The 23685-nt window shown below is 35.7% G+C and overlaps 1 protein-coding gene across 1 annotated transcript; it reads right to left on the bottom strand.

Moving 5' to 3' along the window:
- Nucleotides 1-524: 524 nt before the first annotated feature.
- Nucleotides 525-4206, bottom strand: ATXN7L3B (ataxin 7 like 3B). The gene has a single exon (XM_015431210.4). The coding sequence runs from the start codon at nucleotides 3898-3900 to the stop codon at nucleotides 3607-3609; it is 294 nt and encodes a 97-aa protein (XP_015286696.1). The 5' UTR covers nucleotides 3901-4206; the 3' UTR covers nucleotides 525-3606.
- Between the last annotated feature and the right edge of the window lie 19479 nt (nucleotides 4207-23685).

Raw genomic sequence — 23685 nt, 5'->3', positions numbered from 1 at the left:
TTCTAGGGAAAGTGCTCAAACTGTGGGTTAGGAATGGGATGAAAAACCTCAGAATTAATATTAAAAATGAAAGATCTAAATTGTTGAGGTAAATTTTTTTTAAGTATTGAGAAAAAAATTACAAAGGCAGAACCATCGTCTGTTGTGAATCACTTACCTTTTGAGAGCAAGGATATTAGCTTAAATTGATGGTAAAATGTACATACTAGGATATATTGAGTTCAATTCAAATGGAACTATCTTTCACAGTGGGCTTTTAGTGACAGCACTGGACTTACTTTAACACCTTCTTACCTCATATGGAAAAGGGATGATTGTATATGGTTTGACTCTTTCACTGTATGATACAGACAGTTAAATTTGCAGGCCAAATTGAGAAACAAGGGTGGACAGTTTCTCCATTCTGATAGAACTCCTGTTAGGGAGAAAGTATTAAGGTTCAATAGCAATTAATTCAACATTTATCTTATTATGTCGATGCCTGAAAACATACAGTTTTAAAAGATGCATATAGAGTCCAAATAGACATTTTTTAAAATTTTGTTTATTACTGTTTACCAATGGGGAGATGCAGTTTATTTACATCAGCAGCCATAGGGGAATGGGGAATACAGTTAGTCAGCTATCTGCATAGGATGGACTACTTATGCAAAAATAAGAATCTCCAAAACAAAGGACAGTGGTGAGCTTCACTACCCTCCCCCGATGATCCCAGCATGCGATAATGCCAGGCAGTGGTCCCTGGGCATGCGATGGTGGGAACTAATGTATGGAAGAAAAAGCCACAAACCACAGAAATTTTAAAGAACCCCCCCTTCCCCCATAACACATACATACACACACACACACACTCAGATACATAATAGGATTGCAGGGTGATCAATACACTTAATCAAGAAGGGAAAAACAGGAATTCTGTTGTTAAAAGGAAGATAGGTAGGGAAAGGGAGAGTTCCTAACCACTGTCAACTATATGGTAGGGAGCATTCTCTCCCCAGAAAGGAGTCTGTACCCTCTGGGCACCTGTTGGACCAAGCCCACCTTATACCCATCCAGGGTAGGGGGCTATTGCCCTATTGGTAGAGGGGCCAGAAACAAACAAAAAAACAAAAACAAAAACAAAAAAAGAGAGTAATATGAACAAAGTATTACTCAAAACTACTTCCCACTTCCTCCTCTAACCAGGAGAAAAGGCCAGAAAGAAAATAGTAATTTCAGGATTTGAGTTCCCTATCTGAAGGTAGAGGGATTGGACCGTGGCCTTTCTCCTTTACTATCATCCCACTTCCAAGACATTGTTAGGAAGTAGGCCAGAGTCTCACTTAGACTCTCCTTTCTTCATCCTCTTAGATATCTACAAGTCAAGGGCAAAGATATCTCCAAATTATTTTAGCTTTTGCAAGGTTTGATTTTTTTTAAAGTTACTGTGACTCTTTAAGACTAATCTGTAACTAGGCCCCAAGCCTGATCAGGACAACTCTAAGAGAAGGCAGTAATAGTTCCAAGGCCCAATCTCTATGGTTTCCTTAATCCTCTACAGTATGCAATCTACATCAGTCTACACAGTCTAAATAGTACCTTCTGGGATAAGGACCGATACATGCACAGCAAGGGTTAGAGAACGGGTAAGGACCAACTCCATCCCCCTGTGTGTCAATCAGCCTTTACTGCTCTTCTGCTTAGGTCCTAACAACCAGTATTGAAATGGAGGTGGGAAGATACAACTCCTTATGAAGTAAGACACAGCAAGAGGGCACACTAGCAAGGCAGTCCTATACAGGAGAAATGCTTAGGCATGATACTGCATTTTAAATACAAAAAATTAAGTTCTCTTCCAATTCCAATCCCAACAGAGGGAGCCATAAGAAAGATTCTTTTCTGAATCTTCTACAAAAACAAGAGACAAAAGAAAGAAAGAAAAAAGAAACAAAAACAAAAACAAAAACAGAGGCCAAGAAAAAAGAAATTGGGCAGGCTTCAGAAGCAGGAGCATTGAGCTGAATTGAAACTGGTCAATGTGAGAGCTGGAGTGGAAGCAGCACCTGGGGCACCAGATAGGCAGTGGAGCAAGGGACAGGAGGAACACGGGGCCAAGCCAGACAGATGAGGCTGGACCCCCTACTGGGGCACAGAATGAGGTAAGAAAACATTTCAAATAAAGCAGCACCGTTCTGCTCACCTCGGGGCTCCCACCCCTTTATACTTCATAAACCCTCGCTCAGGGAATAAAGTGGAGGGTAGTTTGATATGTGGCTCTTACTTCCCATCTTCCCCTATACCATTCCCTAAAGTCAGGAGATTCTGGAGGTCTTTCTCTGACATCTAACAATAAAAGAACTGCTCCTCTTGTCAAGATCCAAAGGGGACCAAGTGGAAAGGACTGCCCCTTTCGAGGGGCAGAGAGAAGGTGGTGACAGTCTGGATGTTCACCATAGCAGAGCTCTGACTACCCAACCAAAGAAACAGGGACATTCAACAGGACTCTGCACACAGTCAGATGAGATAATCCAGTCCTGCTCCTTGGCTCCTAGCACTAATCCATTCACATTATTGGGGGCAGCTGAAAGTGCCCTCTGGGCTCAGTTTTCAAACCATAGCCTCCTGCACAGCCATGATGCTCTTCTATAGTTCAGTCCTGACCCCAGGGTGGGAGGCAGGTAGTGAACTGGCTTAATGACCAAGTCATACCCATGGAGTGGCTAGGTAACCAGTAACTCAGAGTAGGAAGTGACTGCCCTACTAAACTTATGTCCACAGCATAACACATCCAGACATGAATCTTGAAGTTTGAGAGATCGTGCATAGTTGCAGAGGTCCCTGCTACCTCCCCAGGGGATCATAATCGAATCCTCAGCCTGCCTGGACAACCAAGTTGTCCATTTGCCAAGCCTATGCCACCAGGTTGGAGGGCAAGGAAGAGGGCTCTGCTCAGCCAAATGCTAGGCGCTGTCCTCAAGTCAGCTGAATCACTGTAAAGTCTGGACTTTTGGGAAATAGGTGGTTTTGACCTTTTCTTCTTGCTGGAGTCAAGGCTACAGAGCTTCCCTATCAAACTTGAGACTTCTTTTTCTTGGATTTCACAAATTGAAAATGTTAGTATCCAGATCTTGCACCTGACATTTACTTGTCTCAGAGAAGCCCATATCAAAGGTTCAGATATCAAAGGGGCAGTCCCACTGCAGGCCACTGATTACGGCCTGACGAACTGTGATGTCCAAACTGTCCAGGAAGCCCTTGACATCAGGCAGACAGAAAGGCTGAGGAACCAAAAATTTTATATGCTGGGCACACAACTGCTCACCTGTGCATTGGGGGGCACTACAGAATATTGCGCACATCCTGGTGTGTTTAGAGATCAACAGGCACTGCTTGGCCCGCAGGCTGTGCAGCTCCTCCTGCCCAGGGCTTCAGAGCTTCCTCCAGGTAATACACTTTAAAAAAAGGATTTCTAAATTATCCACTTTGGGTTTTTAAATGCTAATATCTTCAAGGGGAATTAGAACTTTTGTCTGATTTTTCTACTTTTTTTCTACTTAGCTTACTCCTCCAAGCCACAGGACCAGTCTATGTTATTGTCCTGGCCACTTTCAGACTCTCATTTTGCAGCTACTGGAATTCCGGAGGTGAGCGCTGCAGCTGCTGATCAGGCCCATTCCCAGGTTCTCCGGGAAGGGAGCAAAGCGGTAGGCGGCACGCTCCTTTGTCTTCCACTGGCTGAATGCCAAAATCCTTCACGCTACCAGTCTCTGCGAACTCCAGGTAGAAGTAGCCGCACTTGACTGCCCGGTGCACCTCAAAGCAGAATCCCAAACAAGAATCCTCTATCAGGTCTACGTAAATCTCCTGAGCGATGGCCTCTAGCTTGTTAGTATCCAGATTGGCCAACGAAATTTCCTCCATTTTAATCTGTAAACGACTGCGAAGAGGGCGCTCGTTTTACTCACGGCAGCAACACGTCTGGCTCCACGGGCCGCGCCTAGGCCTAGACGCCTTTCAGAGCCCAGTTCTCTGGCAGCGGGGTCGGTGGTGTCCGCGGCGGCAGCAGCAGCGACAGGGGCGACTGCTCCGGAATCCCAAGTCCTTCTGTTTGTTTTGGCGTATCCCGGGTTGCGGGCCTTTTAGCTGCGCCTGGCCCAGGAAACACCGCCAAACCGTCTCAGCGCCTCACCCAGCCGCCGGGGCCTCTTCCGCTCCCCTGTCGAGCCTAGCCCCGCCTCCCCGCTTCCGCTCCTCAGAGCGCCTGCGCAGTGGTTCCGCGCAGACTCGTGGGGCCTCTCAGCGCGCTGCGGCTTTGAGAGCGTTTTAGTTTGTGAAAAGGAACGCAATGAACGTAGTGTACGACTTCCATTATCTCCGATTATTAAAAGATTGCGAGGATATTATTTTATGTTACTTTATTTGTAAATTTAAACATTCGCTAATTAATTCAGCAGCCATGCTTAACTGATGTCCTCTGAAAAACGGAAAAATTTAATAATATGCACTGTTGTGGTGTGATTGGAAACATTTTAGGAACAGTTCTCGGGATGTGTTTGAAAATTTGACTTACATGATTGACTAGTGAATCGTTTATAGCAATGCCGCAGTTGTCATTTAAATCCACTAGATGGTGCAAGGAAACAAATTACAGCATAATTTATCTTTCGGTCTTTTTTTTGAATGAAAAAACCGGAAACTCGGCACTAAAGGCGTAATTCATATATATTGATCAAATAAACCCATGGCATCTATCTCACTTATAAGATCATTAAGGCAATGTGACTATAAAGAGATGGTAATGTACACCTCTAAAATAATCAGAGAAAAAAATTAGGTGTGTATTCTGTCTTAAAGAGGGAGGAAATCTGAAATATGTTAAATATATGGGAGATAAAACTTTTCCTAAAATTATATGCATGATTTGTGAGAACAGGAGCCAGTCTACCTAAGTTTAAATCCCGAAGCCAACATTTAACAGTTTAGTGTTTCCTCATCTGAAAGAAAAGCTCATTCTTATTTCATGGTTAAGATTAAATTTTATTTTAAAAAATCTTGCAACAGTGCCTTACATGTGAGCAATGGTTCAGTAAATGTTAACTATTTTTAATCATATTAGTTATGAACTTGAATATAAGAAAAATCGCTGTAGTATTTCCTTTATTTTTTGCTCACTTTTTGGTCCCAAGAACTGCTGTGAAATAGAGCAGTCTGTATTATCTTTATAATTTATTTTAAAATTATTGTTAACCAATGAAAGAAAAACACAAAATACATATTTATATCTGTCTGATTCTTTACTTTTCCATCGAGATTAAAGGAGAGACATGTATCTTTTAATCAGATAAAATACTTATTTTCTAATGTATATGATCATCTAAACATCTAAATATTTTAGAATTTATTCATTCTTTATTTTTATTTTCGACACAAGATCTCGCTGTATTGCCCAGGTTGGAGTGCAGTGGCACCATCATAGTTCACTGCAGCCTGGATCTCCAGGGCACAAAGAGTCCTACCACCTCAGCCTCCCAAGTAGCTGGGACTACAGGGGTGCACCACAACCCCAGACTAATTTCTTTTCTTTTCTTTTCTTTTTCTTTTTTTTTTTTTTTTAGCAGCAGAGGAGGTCTTGCTGTGTTGCCCCAGCTTGAACTCCTGAACTCAAGTGATTCCCGGGTTGCGGGCCTTTTAGCTGCCCCCTGGCCCAGGGGCAACTAAATGCTCAGCCTCCCAAATGCTGGGATTACAGGCATGAGCCACCTTGCCTGGCCTAGAGTTCATTCTTAATATCTCACTGTATTAGTTCGTTTTCACACTGCTATTAAAAACTACCTAAGATTGGATAATTTATGAAGAAAATAGGTTTAACTGACTCTCAGTTCCACAGGCTTAACAGGAAGCATGACTGGGAAGCCTCAGGAAACTTGCAATTATGACAGAAGTTGAAGGGGAAGCAAGGACCTACTTCACATGGTAGCAAGAGGGAGAGAGAGCGAAAGGGGAAGTGGCACACACTTTTAAAGCATCAAATCTCATGAGAACTCACTATCACAAAAACAGCAAGGGAGAATACTCCCCCATGATCCAATCACCTCCCGCCAGCTCCCCCGACATGTGAGGATTACAATTAGACATGAGATTTGGGTAGGGACAAAGAGCCAAACCATATCACTCACTCTTTTGTTTTCATGAATAGAAGATTAAATTTATTTTGTTTATGAGTAGCCAGTATTTGTACCCATGCAAACTTTTCTGATTGTGTATTTTACCATTTTAAAAAACATAAATTGGCTGATAGGGAGCATTTTGAAAGCCTAGACTTTAAGACTTATGTACTATAAGTTTTTTTTTTTTTTTTTTTTTTTTTTGAACTATGGGGCAGGATTTTTTTATTCATCATAGTCTTTGTGTAATTTATATGTTTTACATTCAAAAATTGGCATCATAGTTTGATATAAATTGAAATCTCCGCATAGCCACATGCTAGCCCGTATAATGATTAAATGCACAAGTTCTTTGGTCAGACTGTCTCCTACCCATTACTGTCTGTGTGATCTTGTCCTGTCTACTTCTGTAAATCTCAGTTTTCCTTTTGCAAAATGTCAATAACAGTTCTCATCATATAGGTTTGTTGTGAGATTTAAAACACAGCAATAAATTTTATGAATGTCTTCACACAGTGCTTGACAAATACAGTAGTATATAATATTCTTTTGTATAACTAGTACTGTAGCATACTTAGTTACATGAGAAAATAGATATAAATACAATTGTTTACACAAATTCCTTCTTTCTCATGCTTTCTCCAAATTTAAAGCAGTGCTTCTAAAACCATGTATATGAATCACTCAGAGATCTTTTAAAAATGTAGAGTATGATTTTGTAAATTTGGGATGGGGCCTCCTTTTCTCTATTTCTAACATACTTTGATATGTGCTAGTGACCACTTTATAAGTAGCAAGGAATTAGAAGGACTTAATAGTGGACATTTGTTCTTTATAGTGATTAGCTCCCATATAATTTGTTCTTGGAAATTGTCATGAGAGTCTTTGCATGTTTGATTTTGGCAGAAGAGAAGAAGATTGTCCCTTAAATCCTCCTTGTGTTGTGAAAGTTGGAATATAAGTACTCAATTTATGTAATTAAGAAGAGTCATCAATAAAAATATATTTCAAAATATATACAGAAAAACTTCATATAATTTGAAATTCAAATAATCTGGATCATGTCTAGGTTTAGACTTCCTGTCAGTATTTTACTACATTTCATCTTACAAAAGGAACACCATCATGACATCAAATATTTGCAGTAGCAGTCATCATCACCTTGTCACCTCTTTTCTACTTATATCATTTAACCAGGTTGTCTTACTTCTGATAGATACACACTGAAACTCTTTATGTTAAATCAGCCTTAAATCAATAACATACCACCGAAAAAAGTTGATAAAAACTCCTTAGTTCTCTTACAATTAATAAGACTGAGGTATTACTTAAACCTTTAGTATAAAAATAACATTTAAAATTGATTTTTTACATTTTTATTTTATTTTATTTTATTTTTTTTGAGACAGAGTCTCACTCTGCCTCTCAGGAGTTGGAGTGTAGTTGCGCGATTTCTGCTTACTGCAAGCTTTGTCTGCTGGGTTCATGCCATTTTCCTGCCTCAACCTCCCGAGTAGCTGGGATTACAGGCGCCCACCACCACACTTGGCTATTTTTTTGTATTTTTTTAGTAGAGACGGGGTTTCACCATGTTAGCCAGGATCGTCTCATTCCTGACCAGCCCACCTCGGCCTCCCAAAGTGCTGGGATTACAGGCATGAGCCACTGCCCCAGCCTAGAAATTTTTTATTATCTAAATTATTTTCTTAATACAAAGAAAGTAACATAGATTAGGTATTTATAAATAATCTTTAAAAATATTGCTTAAAATTGTGCACAAATTAAGGCAAGTAAAAATGAATGTATTATGATATTTTAATTGTCTTTGATTATTCTCTTTCCATTCAGTAATTGTAATATATGCACTGACAGAATAAGCTCTTTTAAAGAGAAACACATTTTAAATTGTTATTTAAAGGCTTTCTTTAAAGATTGAAATTCCCTAAAAGATTTGTTTATAAAAGCCACACTTTTTTGTGTTCACATGAAATAGAGTGGGGCGGCAGAGTGCTTCAAGGGATAGACCTGGGAGTGTAGTCAAAAGCCCTTAACTGTTGTCATATTTTGGCCATTAACTATCAGGTGCACTTGAGCAAGAGGGTGATTCACTTTTTTAATAAACTGGCTGACTCATGTTTTCTAAATTTTTCTTTGAAAATTAAATTTCTATGTATTGAGGAATCTGAGGAAATGGGTTCCACCCAGTTAAAAGGAAAGTATATTCTTCTGTATATTGGTCCATGAAGCTCAAATGTTGAATCCTAAAGTGGGTGTCTAAGGGTTTCTTTATCAAATTAATCTATTCTGCTCTCTAGAGCATCTTGAATTGCCTCCACATTTTAGGGCTAAGAGCATTATTTAACTATTGAATACCAACTGTGTGTTGAAATTAGCTTTCCTAACATCCAATGATGTTGCTTGTGAATGATCATTTTTAGGTAAAAAAATTATCTAGGGACGTTGACTTTTAGGAAGTCCACTTTTACTTTTGCTTATAGAATATTAATTAAAACTCGATGTTTCTTTACTCACTCAAGTATTTTAAGATAAATGAATAGTAAATCAGAGAGGGAGGGAACATTTTGCCATGTTATCTTCTCTTTTAAACAGCCCTTTTTCATTAAACTATATATTAGAAATAAACTATGGCATTTCATCAACAATTTGGTAAAATATATGTATGTGTGTCATAACTCAACTCAAGTAAATACTGGCATATCCTCCCAGGCATAGCTAGCTTGAAGTTTCAAATTCATCCTCTGCTGAAATCTAGTTTTCAAAATTTGCATTTAGAAAATAATTATTAAGGCTTGCATGAAATTCAGAGTGCCACAATTTCATATTAAATTGAGGTGTGATGCTATAATCACAATGTCTAAAATAAATTTATGATTTGAATCTGCCCTATTAAATTGAAATCAAGGCAATTTATTGAATGTTGGTATTTATGACAACTCTAGATTATAATCTACCAAAGAGAAAGAAACAGTAATTCTAAGCTACCTATAGTTAGTAAGTAGAATATTAGACTAATGTGGCAATTTTAATAGTTTGCATAATAAAACATTTTTAAAAGTTGATATTTTAATATATCAGTTATTCAGAGCCAGTTTGCTCTAAAAGGGCTTCGGAAGATCTCCAGAAAAATTTCCATGCGTTTGTATGTGTAAGCATAAAATTCCATGCTCCTTGATTTATGATAGACTGATGTCATTATAAACCTATTGTAAGTAAAAAATATTACAAATCAGAAATTCATTTAATACACCTAACCTACTAAGTTCCATGGCTTAGTTTAGCTTACCTTAAATGTGCTCAGAACACTTACATTAGCCTACAGTTGGGCAAAATTATCCAACACAGTCTATTTTATAATGAAGTAAAATATCTCTTGTAACTTATTGCATACCCTACTAAAAGTGAAAAGCAGAATGGTTGTATGGGTACTCAAAGTACTATTTCTACTGAATGCTTATATCACTTTCACCCCATCATAAAGTTGAAAAATCATAAGTTGAACTATTATTAGTTGGGGATGATTTGTATTTTTAAAATATGTTTTAAATGGCTTATGAAACTGCCTCTGAAGCTGATAAACTATTTCTTAAATAAAAATAGACTATCATTGACGTCCTTGTCTTCTGTGAAAAAGTCTACATAATAGTATAGAAAAAGATAATTGTTTATAATTTATGTAGATATAAGGATGAGCCTAGAAAAATGTACATTTGAATGCTGAAAATAATTTATGATTAGGAAGCATGGTTGTAGTAACAGTTAAAAGGGACTGTCAAAAACCCCCATCTTAAAGGAATTTCAAACTTATAAAAAATTGCAAGAATATTAATATATACTGTCTATATACCTATCTTTCACTCAGATTTACTTATGAACGTTTTGCTACTTTTACTTTATGTCTTTCTATTTCTCTCACTGAAGTTTCCTTATCACAAATTTGAACTACTATTTTTTTCCTGATCTATTTGGTAGTAAGTTGCAGACATAATACCCTATTATATCTAAAATCTGGGGTAAAAATTTATCTTAGTAGATTAGGATGCTGTATTATTGAAAACAAAGATGATTCTGAAGAAAGTTCAGCCATTAGAGTAGGTTTACAAGGCTGACAAGCTAGGTTTCTTCTAGACATAAATGTCTTCTGGAACTTTTTCTTACATCAATTTTTAATATTTTTATGGCGTTATATTGATTGCTTTTTCCCCTGGTAACTTTTTAGAAAATCTTGATCCAGCTAACCCTAGTTTTGCCAAACACAATCATGCACTCTGACAGTTGGTGAGGAATATCTACCACGACATGTAAACTATTTATTGGACTTGTCTTGATTAGTGAAACATGCTAGTACTTGCTAGTACATGTCAGAGTGAACCAATGGCAAGGGACAGCTGAATACGGGACTCTGAGAGAAGTTCATGGTATTTTTTCACTTCTCCCATCTAAGAGAAAAAGGAGGAAACTGAAATAATATCTTCATTTCTGATAAAGAAACTAAGGTCAGATATGTTAAGTGAATTGGAGGCAGAGTTAGGACTAAATGTTAAGACTTCTAACTCCTAATTTTTTTTTCCCTCTGTAACTTACTGGCTTATTTTTACATAATGTCTACTTTTTAATCTTCAGTAATGACTACTTTCTATAATGCATTTTGAAATAGAACCATTTTAGAATCATCTTAATATATCATAAATCAAAATCTTACTGCCAATGTAGAATGTACCAGTGATTGAAATCCTAAAATACAACCTATGCACTTTTTGCCTATCCACAGGTGCTAAAACACATACAGTGATGCTGTACACAATGTGCTCTTTAATTATTTTATGCTGGAGATTCACAAGGAACATTTTTCAGATGACCAACCATCCATTCCACAAAAAGTACCTAAACTTAATTTAGAAACATATCTTGAGAGAATTTTAAGAATCAGATTTTCACATAAAATTTCTTTCTGCCCAAAAGTGGTATTATTTTTACAACTTTTTTGTCCAAATTGGTTGTGTGTTTTTTAGTGAAAAATTAAGTTCCTTTTTATCTTTCTTTATTCCTTTCCTTTTCCATAGTTATTTGCCATCAAGTTATAAAGAAGAACTCATGTAAATAATTGAACACACTTTTTTTTTCTAATTTTACTAATGTCCATTAGGTTTATTTTGATTTTTCTTCTCTCATGAAGAGTTGTCTCATAGTTTCTTAAGTCAAGCTGTTAAACTGGTGGGTGGGATGCTTTTAAGTTTTTTGTTCCACAGAAGGGCATCTGGCAAGTGCCACCAAGTGAGAGATTAATTTTCTTGCAAAAATTCTAGTAAATGTAAAATAAAGAGCAAATTAAGGCACTAACATGAGATTATCTCAGAATCTGTCGTATATTAATTACAAATACTTGTTTTTAAAGTAACACTGGGCCAGGCACATTGGCTTACGTCTGTAATCTCAGCACTTTGGGAGGCTGAAGCGGGTGGATCACAAGGTCAAGAGATTGAGACCATCCTGGCCAACATGGAGAAAACCCATCTCTACTAAAAAATACAAAAATTAGCTGGGCGTGGTGGTGCATGCCTGTAGTCCCAGCTACTCGGGAGGCTGAGGCAGGAGAATCCCTTGAACCCAGGAGGTGGAGGTTGCAGTGAGCCGAGATCGTGCCACAGCACTCCAGCCTGGTGACAAAGTGAGACTCCATCTCAATAAATAAATATGTAAATAAATAAACAAACACTGGTTACTCTTTTGAAACTTAATCTTCCAGCGTTTTGCCTTTTTTTTGTTCATTTAGGCAGAAAAAAAGTAAAGGACTTGTTCTTTACTTTTTAATTCTCAAAATCATTTCAGTCTTGATTTATTCCCATTATAAGAGATTATTAGTTTTATTCTAGCTTCATGTATTTTGTATGCTCCTAGAACATCCTTCTTAGTTATATTATTGCAATTTACCAATCTTTGATCTTTATTCATATTAGCATCTACTTTTGTCACTAATTTCCTTAGCCAACCTCCGCTGCCATTAAAAGTTTTTTTTCAGTCAACTTTCAATAAATCCCTAGCATAGCCCTTAGAAAGTTTCTCTCACTTCCTGACTGAGTGGCTTTTGCTTTCTGAAGAAGCAAATGCTTTGCATTTTATGGAAAAGATACAAACATAGATGAGTGTATCACCATTGGCACTTAGCACAATGTCATATATATAGGAGATTCTTAAAATTCAATGTGCCTACAGAGTTTATTGTCCCAGGATTTAAATTTGAATTTCATATGTTAGTATTTTCTACTATTGATAAAATCGATATTTCATCACATGTTTTTTAAGCACTCTGTCAAAGAAAAATGCAAAATCTAATTACTTTAGAATAGGATAAAACTTATTCTATCTTATGAATTTATTGTACATATCTCTAAATCTAAACAACATTATGAAATATTGGTAATATTAATTTTTATATGTTAAAACATTTTGCCATTTTATCACTACAGGAACTTTTTCATCCTTAATCATCAATTATTGTTAGTTGTGTTTTAAAAGCAAAGCAGAAAAAAAGAATGATAGAATTATCTACATTCACAGAAGTATATGGATTGAGGGCCAAATTTCCTTATTCTTATTAAACTCTTACGAATTATTCTTATTCCCTTGTCATGTAACATAAGATGTGTCAACTTTATCATAGTACTTGAGTTATAGGATATCCAAGAGAAGAGTAAGCATCATTCAAAGACCTTGTGTCCTCTGGGAAAGAGATTAATATGTTTGTGGTTGTACATAAGACAGTTGAATCATGCTAGAGGGAATTATGACCTTGTTATTGTCTTTATTTGAAAATTAAATATGGTTTAAGGAGATGTGTATGGATGCCATGTTGGTAAAGGTTGGACTTATGATGGTTAATTTTGTATGTCAACTTCACTGGGTCGCAGGATGACAAGATATTTGATCAAACATGATTCTGGATGTGTCTCTGATGATTTTTCTGAATGAGGATAACATTTGAATTGGTAAACTGAATCAGGCTGACTGTCCTCAGTATGAGTTGGCCTCATCTAATCCCTTAAAGGTTTGAATAGAATAAAAGATGAGTTACAATTATCTGTCTCTCTGCCTGTCTTTGAGCTGGAACATAGGTCTTCTCCTGCCTTAGGACTTGGACTGGAAGTGAAACTTATATTGGTTCTCCTGGGTCTGGACTTTTCAGCCTCAATGTTTACATGAGTCAATTTCTTATAATAAATATCTTTATGTGCATGCAAAACACATACACATTCTATTGATTCTGTTTTGCTGGAAAATTCTGACCAATCCAGACTTTGAAAAATACTTATTTGAACAGTCACATTTATTTATTTATTTTGTTCATAGCTGCTTTTGTTTTGGTGACAAAGTTGAACAGTCACAAGTGAGAACATGTGGATTATGTACCTAAAATATTTATCATATGGCCCTTTCAGAAAATGTTTACCTGTTCTACATTTCCTTTAGATGGATAAAATAACAAGGAAAGACTTATTAGTTTCTTTATTCTGTTGCCCAAAATGTTGCATAATCTTTTAAAAAGGTATAAAAGAAGTCTGGAGATATCATCTTTATAGTCTGCTTTTAGCTTTTATTGAACATAATTGAGAATTCAGAATTTTTCCTTTTCCATCCTGATGGGATATATAATAAAACTGGTGAATAAGGTGTTTTAAAATTATTAGTGAATCAGAAGATTCATTCAAATAAATAAGTAGTAATACTCTAATGATGATGGTGAAATGGATAATGTGAGTAAAATCTCAGGCAATGACACAGTGAGTCTTCAGGTGACAATAACAAGAGGAATTTTCTCAAACTCAAGTATCTATAAGTGTAAAACATATTTTCAAGGACAAAAAGGAATATAATAATTTATTCTATTTAGGCATTAAATAGAAAAGACTTCATTAGGCAATGTTGTGTGGCAAGGACAAACATGTTCTATGCTGCTTTGCTAAAGGGAGATGTAATGGTAATTTTTTTAGCCATTATGAAGTTTGCATGCCGAAATTTATTTGTTATAAAGATGTCTGCTATGGTGAAATTTATTTTAAAATTTCTAATATTAGTGTTCATATAAGTTATATTACTTATATAATTATGAATGAATTATATTAGGTATTTATGTTAGTTTCTAATATAAGTAAGATAGTGTATCCACTCTTTATTCTTACCTCTATGAATTATTTAAAACACAAACTTATTTTTAAAAGGCTCCCATTTGAACCCAAATGGCAAATGATGATGATGATTTTCTTGATACACTGAAGGTTAATTATTAATGACAGAAAAGAAACACAAAACAAATAGAAGACATACACTTACGCAAGGCAGAATTAGTGGTTTTAATCTATGTATTTTTTGTATTGTGTATTGTGTTTGTTTTTCTCTGGGAGGGTGAGCCTGTCTCTGTACCACAAACAAAATCTCAAACATATATAAATTGGCTTAATAAACAACTTTCATTATGCAACACACAATTGGAATGTGTCTTTGAAACAGTTCAGTGCAGTGAGATTATCTTGCAGTTAAACATAGATGCTCTTGCCATCTTTCTTCAAAGCAAATGTCAAGTTCCAGGAGTTATTTTTTTGATTTGTAATTTTTCCTTTGTTTGCCTGCCTTTTCACTGTATTTCTAATTCAAACAGATGTTTTCATGGCCAGATTATAGTATGCTTACCTCTGGTTCTTTGATGATTTTTTTCATGGAAGTTTTAAGAAAATAACAAGACAGCATTTTTGTTGTTGTTGCTGTATTTGTAACACTAAAATATTTCCCTCATAAAATTCTAAATACATAAATATGGTACAACATACAATAAATTAAAATATTCTCAATATCGAGGTAAACAAAAAATAACATAATGTGTAAAACTTATTTTTTATACCCTAAATAATTTAAGTCAATAGTCCATCTGTGACACACTGTGCATTTTAAAACTCGGTGGCAGAGGGGAGAAAAGTTAGGCTAATTGTTTCAGGCTTAAATTGGGCAGTTTGCAAACTGCCCCAAATTTTCTCATTTGTATCTACCTTTTCCTGCATAGAGTTAATTCCAATTCTATATAAATCTGTATAATGTAGATTTTTCTTTGGGAACAGTGTCATGGAAGAAGACAAAAGAAAAGAGAAAGCAGAGATCTTGCTGAGTTCTGATTTCATGCCAATATCCATCTTACATTAAGGTCTCAAAACAAAAAATTTTTACATCTACAATCTGATTTCATTCATTTTTAACTTTATGTCTTGACTTTTATTATGTAAAAGCATAATGTAGCATTTAAATCCACAGACTCTGAAGTTAGAGCCTTGACTATGTACTATTTGTATAGCCCTGGGCAAGTTTAGTAACCGCTGGGACTTAGTTACATCATCTGTAAAACGGACATTCAAATAACACTTTTTCATATAAGGCTATTGTGAAATAAAATAAAATGTAAATTGTTTAAAAGAATGTTGTGCATTAAACATATCATATTTTTATTTCTTATAATGACGTGGAGGAAATATTAGTCTCTGAATTCAAACAACCCAAGTTTTCACTTACTCCTATGTTCAGTAAGTATTGAGGTTTGTGTACATGTATGTTTGGAACTAGAGGATCAATGATCAATGAGTCCAGTCTCTCTTCCAAAGAGATACTTACTGGAGATAGAGAAATAAACATAAACTCATCAAATCAAGAATTAGGAGAGCTACAATAAAAGTATGTGTAGAATTCAGTAGGCACATCCAAAATGAAATGATAAGTTCTATGTAAAGAGAAGGAAAACTTTCATGGAATAAGACCTTTTATTTAGGAATTGGGAAAAGAATATTGCTTATCAGCAAATATAGGTGAATAAGGGACATTTTACTTGGAGAGAAGAGCATGATGTAAAGTACAGAGGTATGAAATTACGTACCATGTGATATCGTTTAGGTTATTTGTCTCGCCCAAATCTCATGTTGAAATGTAATCCCCAATGTAGGAAGCGGGGCCTGCTGGGAGGTGTTTCGATGATGGAGGAGGATCCTTCATGACTTGGTGCTGTCCTCATGATAGTGAGTGAGTTCTCAGGAGATCTGGTTGTTTAAAAGTGTGGCACCTCCCCACCTTCTTGCTCCTGCTCTTCCCATGTGATGTGCGTGCTCCTGCTTCACCTTCTGCCATGAGTAAAAGCTTCCTGAGGTCTTCCCAGATGCTGAGCAGATGCAGCACCATGCTTCCTGTGCAGCCTGCAGAACCATATGCCAATTAAACCTCTTTTCTTTATAAATTACCCAGTCTCAGGTATTCTTTATAGCAACACAAGAATGGCTTAGCACACCATGCTTATTATCCATAAGTTACTCCTTAACCTGGAGTGGAGGAAATAAGTATTTAAAGTCTGAGGATGGGATAAAGGAGAAGATGGAAAAAAGAAGCTTGTGGTCCTTTAAATATTCTTCCAGATACATTAGAAAGATTATTTGGCATCAGTTAAAAGATGAAATGGAATGTTATGAAACCGTGGGCAGAAAAATAACTCATAGACTATTGTTCTAGTCCAGGTGAGAGATAAAAAATTCATGAACTAACACAACAGCATTGAAGACGGAGAAAAGGGAACGATTATGGTAATGCAGAGGGAGTCAAATTGATGCAATTTATTTGGGTCACAGTAGTAATAACCTCACAGAATGACAGAGAAAATGAAATGAAATAATTTAAATAAAGTTGCTTTATAAGAAATAAAGCACCATATGATTTTCAGTTGTTATCTACTTTTAGGAATATATAATCGGTCCCTCTAAAGACACAATTTAGTATGTTGCACTACAAATATAACTGTTACTTGCTCTTAAAATTAAACATTTTAAGGCTTTGAATTATGTTAACACAACTTTTAAATTCATCTGGAGACTGTTCTAATAATCTTTGTATTGGGAGGAACATATGCCATAGTGACACAGTGCTTCAACAGAATTAAAATTTATTATATACTTATAACATCAGATCAGACTAACCAAACCTTAAAATTTTACCAGAAGATACAATGTGCACACAAACACAAACAATTGGGGCAAACAAGGAATCCTTGTTGTAGTAAATTTGCAAATAGATTTTATGGTGCTTTAGCTAGTTTGCAAGGATATATGAAATTATACAGTAAATAAAGAATACAATTGGAGACATAATTCAAAATAAACTTACATGATATGCATTTTTAAATTGAGGTTCAACTTGTCTTCATATACTTCATATGTACAGGTGACTGTGAAACAGTAAATTAATTTTTAAGTGATAATAATTCTCTTCACAGAGCCAACTAAATATTCTTTGGTGGCCAAAGACCTATAAGCCTTGACAGTTGCCCTACATGCACCCTAGGTCTTTCATTTATTGTTGGAGGAATCCAGCCATGCCTGGTATGAGTTTAAAAACATTCAGAGATCTTGTTCTCATATTCCACATTTTTGGGGCCATTTATCCATTGGCATTAGGTCTGCCACATCTGTTCATGCATTTAAATGAAAGTTAAAGACCTTCCTTTTTGATCAAGTCTTAGTGTTTTCATAATTTACATGCACCACACTATTCTAGAAGAGTTTGTTCAGAGCAATTTTCTCTGTTTTATCTGTCATTGGTATTTTTATGCCTTTTATTTCTCAGCCTTTAAGATGTGAAGTGAATAAAAACAGCTTTCTAAATAAAGATGGATTGTTGGGTAACGATTACCCAATAAATGAGTCTTCATATGAGAGTAAACAAATACTATATACATTGGTTTAAATTACAGAAAAGCGCATATATTAATTTATTGGGGTGTACAGAAAGCAATATCCTCATATACATGTCAAAATAAAATGTTTAATAAAAAATATTTTGATAAACTCCTTGCTCAAATGCTGACAACATCTGTGTACAATATTGTATTAATATGGATTTTTTTCCAGAGTTTGATTCTGTCCAACTAGGAGGAATGGCTCCTAACTGGATTGAATGAAGTAATTCCCAATCATATCCACATGTCAAAAAATCTCTCTTAATTAAATTTCCTTCCTTGTCCTTTAACAACTGCTCTAACACCTTTTCAATCTACTGAGAGAGTGGAAAGTTTAGAAGAAATGCTGTTAGCTTTTCCTATATAAACAGGTTTGTTGGATTATATTCATATTACCTCCTTATAAAATCTAATGTGCATCAAAGGAGCTAGACTTTTAAAATTAATCCTCAATGTAGAAATAAACATAAATCCATAAGATAATAATGTAAAATATATTTTAAAATTTGTGGTAAAACCTGATGCTACTTAGACACAGTATAAGGAAGTAGAAAATTGGAATAATGTGAAATAAAATTGTGTTAATTAACTTTAGATGAAATAGAACATTTCCTAGAGATCTTATGGTAAAACAGCTCCTCCTATTAGATACACACATATACACATGCACACTTACTCTTATTCCCCATGCACACTTATTCTGACATGCTGTTCTAGAATTTAACAAAACTTTTTCTTTTAAACTCAAAAGAGTTCCAAATCAGGGCTGCATTTTTTCCAATTATCTCAATCTATACACTTCAGCACATAGTCAACTCTCATATATGTGTTTAAAAACTGAAGTTAAGTATCCAATTTTTTTGACAAGCAATTCCTAAATTAGATCTTGAGCTCTAATCACTATTGTGAGCTCCAGACTTGAAAGTCTGACTGCCTTATAAGTCTAAATGGCATTCCCATATGGATATCTATTGAGTGTCTCAAATACTTTTACATATCTAAAACAGAACTTTGTGCTGATTTCCTCTCACCTTTTCCACAAAACTGTTTCTTCCCCATTTTTTCTTATCCCATTTCATTCACTACCGTTCAACCAGATAAACAATCCAAAAATCTAAGAGTCAGTCTTGGTTTCTCTGTATTTGTTCAATCTATATCCATCTATTAAAATCCTGCGAGCTCAAAAATCAAATGTATCCCCAATTGTATTATTCTTCACTTTCTAAATCACCACCATCCTTACGACCCGGCTACCATTATGTCACACCTCAATTGGGGCAATTTTCCCTAAGTGGTATTTCTGCTTCCACTCTTTCCTCTCAATAGTTCATTTGACCTACAGCAACCCAAGTGATGCATACACACACACCCACGCGCACCCACACACACATACACACACAAACACGTAAAACTCTGTGATGTTTTTCCTTTATATTTAGTGGAAAATCTAAATGCTTCTTTGGCCTACAATGACTCACATGATATGATTATTGGTTCCCTTTCCAACTTCATTCTCTTGACCTTTACTCACTGTGTTCTATCCACAATGGCCTTTTTGTTATTCCTAACAAACTCATCTTCACTTTAATTTAAACTAGTTATCCACTTAGTGAGAAATAGTTTTCTCTCACACTTCTACAAGTTTCCCTCCTTCTCAATATCCAGGTTTTTTCTCAAATGTCTAATAAGAGAGGTCGTCTTCAATGGACTTATTGAATATAACCTCCTTATCACCATTTTCTCTCCCCTTGCATACATTCACCTTATCTTGCTTAAATATGTCCAATTTCTATATGATTTACAATTTATATAATTATCACTCATCTCCCTCACTAGAATGCAAGTACCAGTAGATCAGACATTGTCTTGGTTAACCACTATATCTTCAGCATCTAGAACAAAACCTGGAACCTACCTAACACTCAATATATAAGTGCTGAATGCATGCATAACTGAATAATTTGTACTTCATCTAGAATTTGTGTTTTCTGCTTTCTACTCTTATTTTTTACTCTAACATTTGACTGTACTAATCAGGTATGTTGATTGTGTGAATTATGTATAGGTGACAGGTGCTATTGCCTCTGTATATCCTGTGGCCATAAGTATGTCAATTATATCAATGTGCCTTATTTTCTTCATTTTTAATGGTATAGACATACTTTTGGGGGTTATAAGAAATTAACTTTTGTTTAAAAGCTAAAATAAAACTTTTTTTTTTTTTACATTTGAAGATGTCGTCTATGTATGAGAGAAAGTTAGTAATATCATGGTTAAAAGTGTATTAAAATTCTTGCCTTGCAAAGCACACCAAAGTCCATAAAGCTTAGAACCCAACTTTGTGTTTATTAGAAATGGAGAAAATGAAATATGAAAATATTGTTTAAGGTTAAAGCACTCTATTAAATAACATGTCAGGCCATATAGTTCATTGGCTGCTTGTTGAGAATGCTAAAAGTTCTGCTGACTAACATTTGTTCTCCCAAAGGGAAGATTTGTTATTGACATGGTTTGGCTCTGTGTCCCTACCCAAATCTCATCTTGTAGCCCCCAAAATTTCTACGTCTTGTGGGAGGGGCCTGGTGAGAGATGACTGAATCAGCAGGACAGGTCTTTCCCATGCTCTTCTCATGATAGTGAATGATTCTCATGAGATCTGATAGTTTTAAAAACGAGAGTTTCTCTTCACAAGCTCTCTCTTTGCCTGCTGCCGTTCACGTCACATGTAACTTGCCCCTCCTTGTCTTCTGCCATGATTGTGAAGCCTCCCCAGCCACATAGAAATGTGAGTCCAATTAAATCTCTTTCTTTTGTAAATTGCTCAGTCTCGGGTATGTCTTTATCAGCAGCATGAAAATGGGCTAATATAGTTATAAATATGACTTTTCAAATATTCTAGTAACCTTTAACTCCTATTCCCAATGTAATTCTCTTTTGAAAGTTTCTGTCTTTGGAAATGTTTTTTCCACGAAAACAATTTGCAACATGGGACTCTGATATTAGATATCATCACCTTAGTCTGTCATGACTTGACTCACAGTTTAAAGGAGTCATGTTCTTTGTGGCTTAAAACTGGACTCGTAAGGAAATGGACTTATCAACTTTCTGAAAACCAGACTTGTGAGTATAAACTTTCATGATAAGGTTTATTTAGCTCTATGTCTCCTGATCATTGCTTCTAATATCAAGTTCAGAAAGTTCAGCCTTAAGATTCAAGCAAAGAATAGCACAAATTAAAGCTTTGTTCTCTTTGAAGATATTACTAATGAAATAATTTCTCACTATTTTCAGGAACTTCAGGGAGATACTATAGTAACATGTTGAAATTGAGCTCGTTATTATGGTGGCAACTTGACTTAAACTTATTATGTTAAATTTATTATCTCTTAAATATAGCTGTAAAGACAATGCAGAGTGATAGAAACATTAATTTTAGGACAGAAATAATAGTTGAAGCATTATCATGTAAAGAGTCTTCAAAAAGTTCATGGAAAATACATATCATAAAGAAGCTATGCATAGATTTTTTTTTTTTTTTTTTTTTTTTTTTTTTTTTTTTTTGAGACGGAGTCTCGCTCTGCCGCCCAGGCTGGAGTGCAGTGGCCGGATCTCAGCTCACTGCAAGCTCCGCCTCCCGGGTTCACGCCATTCTCCTGCCTCAGCCTCCCGAGTAGCTGGGATTACAGGCCCCCGCCACCTCGCCCGGCTAGTTTTTTGTATTTTTCAGTAGAGACGGGGTTTCACCGTGTCAGCCAGGATGGTCTCGATCTCCTGACCTTGTGATCCGCCCGTCTCGGCCTCCCAGAGTGCTGGGATTACAGGCTTGAGCCACCGCGCCCGGCCGCTATGCATAGATTTTTAAAATTTTTGTACCAAAATAAATTCATACTAACTTGTTGTAACATATTTGAACAGAATACAGATTGTAGCACTAAGAAGGATAAGATAACAGTTTGAAAAAAGCCCATATCAGAGAAACATGAATTCTGCTAAAATTGAAGCAGGAACAACATCAAATTTATGACTAAGTTGGGCAGAAAATGATAAAAATCACTGATGCTTTATGAAAAGTTTATGGGGACAATGTCCCAGATAAATCAGCAATTTACAAATAAACTTGTTTTGGGAAGAGATGAGACAGTGTTGAAGATAAACGTCATAGTGGCAGACCATCTGCATTTATTTGTGAAGAAAAGATTCATCTTGTTCATGGAAATTATACATTATACATTTCAAGGTGTATATAGTTAAATATACCCATAGCTCATAATCTGTGTACTCTAAATGAAACCTTCCATAGGTCGTTTCTTCATGTTTTCTACATGTATTTCCTTAAACTATTTTAAATCATTTGCAGAATTAATGATTCTATTGAAATGTTACATTATGATACTCCTCTTGCGAAGCTTTGCAGTGACTTTCGATCTATGAGTAAATACTGGGATTTTTACTTTGCCTTCAAGACTCTACAGTCTGCAACCCCCACCTGAACTCATAGTTAGTTACTCTCTTTGGCACTTGCTCTCCTCAAGACACACTGTTGCCTTTGCGGTTCTTTAAACATGGCAAACTCACTTTTGTCACTGGCTGTCTCACACTGCTAACTTTTAAATCTCCTTCTAGTCTGTTTCAATGTGCTCTACTCCACAAGAATGAGTTATACTTTGACTACCCTATTTAAAATTGCAGCCTGCTTCCCTGCACCTTCCCACTGTTTTGGATTACTCACGTTGCACATCAGTCTATTATTCTCCTAATTTATATCACTAGGTACATTCATTTCTGCTTTCCCGAGACATTTCAATGTATTTATTTAACTTGCACCAGTAATATAGTGCATTTCGTGCCAAACCTATGTTTTTCTATCCAAAAAACAGGGGAGATCTTTAATGAATCTCCGCAGTGAGTTAACTCTCAGTTTTCTTATGCTATTGTACCCTCTATTTTCTGTTTTTGCACCCTTCATCAATTGTTCCTTTGATATCTGAGTAAGAAGGTATACATTTTCAAATTTATGACTGCCCACAAAACCCAATATAAGCCTTATTTTATCACTTACTGCTGAAGTAAATGTAGTTTTGAATTCTCTATTACTTTGGTCATAGAAATCATAATCCTGCAATCAAGATAAATTAGCTCCTTCCAGTTAAAAATAGTGGCCTTTACGATGATTCTAATGCTCTCCCATTTCGCTCTCTCTCTCTTTTGTCCAAAGGTCACCTGATTCTAGGATGTTGTTATGGGAAAACCATTTGTTTTTTGGGCCAGTCTGTGTTCTCATTAATTGTAACTATGGTATGGCTTATTCTATCTGTATTACAGTACTGCCAAGCACTGCTCCTTCTGTATATATATTTTTGTTTACTATTTTTAACAAACTTTAAATTTTTGAATAGTTACAGACTTACATTAAGTGGCAAATATAGTGGAGTTTCCATATACCCCACACCCAGTTTCTCCTATTATTAAGATCTTATGTTAGTATGGTGCATTTGTTAAAACGAATGAATCAAAATCGATACATTATTATCAACTACTCTCTTTGCTGTTTTTCAGATTTCATTTGTTTTTCTCGATTTTTTTTTTTTTTTTCTGATAGAGAATCCTATCTAGGTAGCATTGTATTTAATCCTCATGCCTTCTTTGGCTCCTCTGGACTGTGACAGTTTTTCCTTGGCCTTTCCTTGTTTTTGACAACCTTGAGAGTTTTGAACAGTAATGATCAGATATTTTGCAGGCTGCCTCTCAATTAAAATTTATCTTATTATTTTC

This window comes from Macaca fascicularis, chromosome 11 (genome assembly GCF_037993035.2).
Source record: "Macaca fascicularis isolate 582-1 chromosome 11, T2T-MFA8v1.1".
NCBI lineage: Eukaryota > Metazoa > Chordata > Mammalia > Primates > Cercopithecidae > Macaca > Macaca fascicularis.
This window is presented reverse-complemented; position numbering and strand designations above follow the sequence as displayed.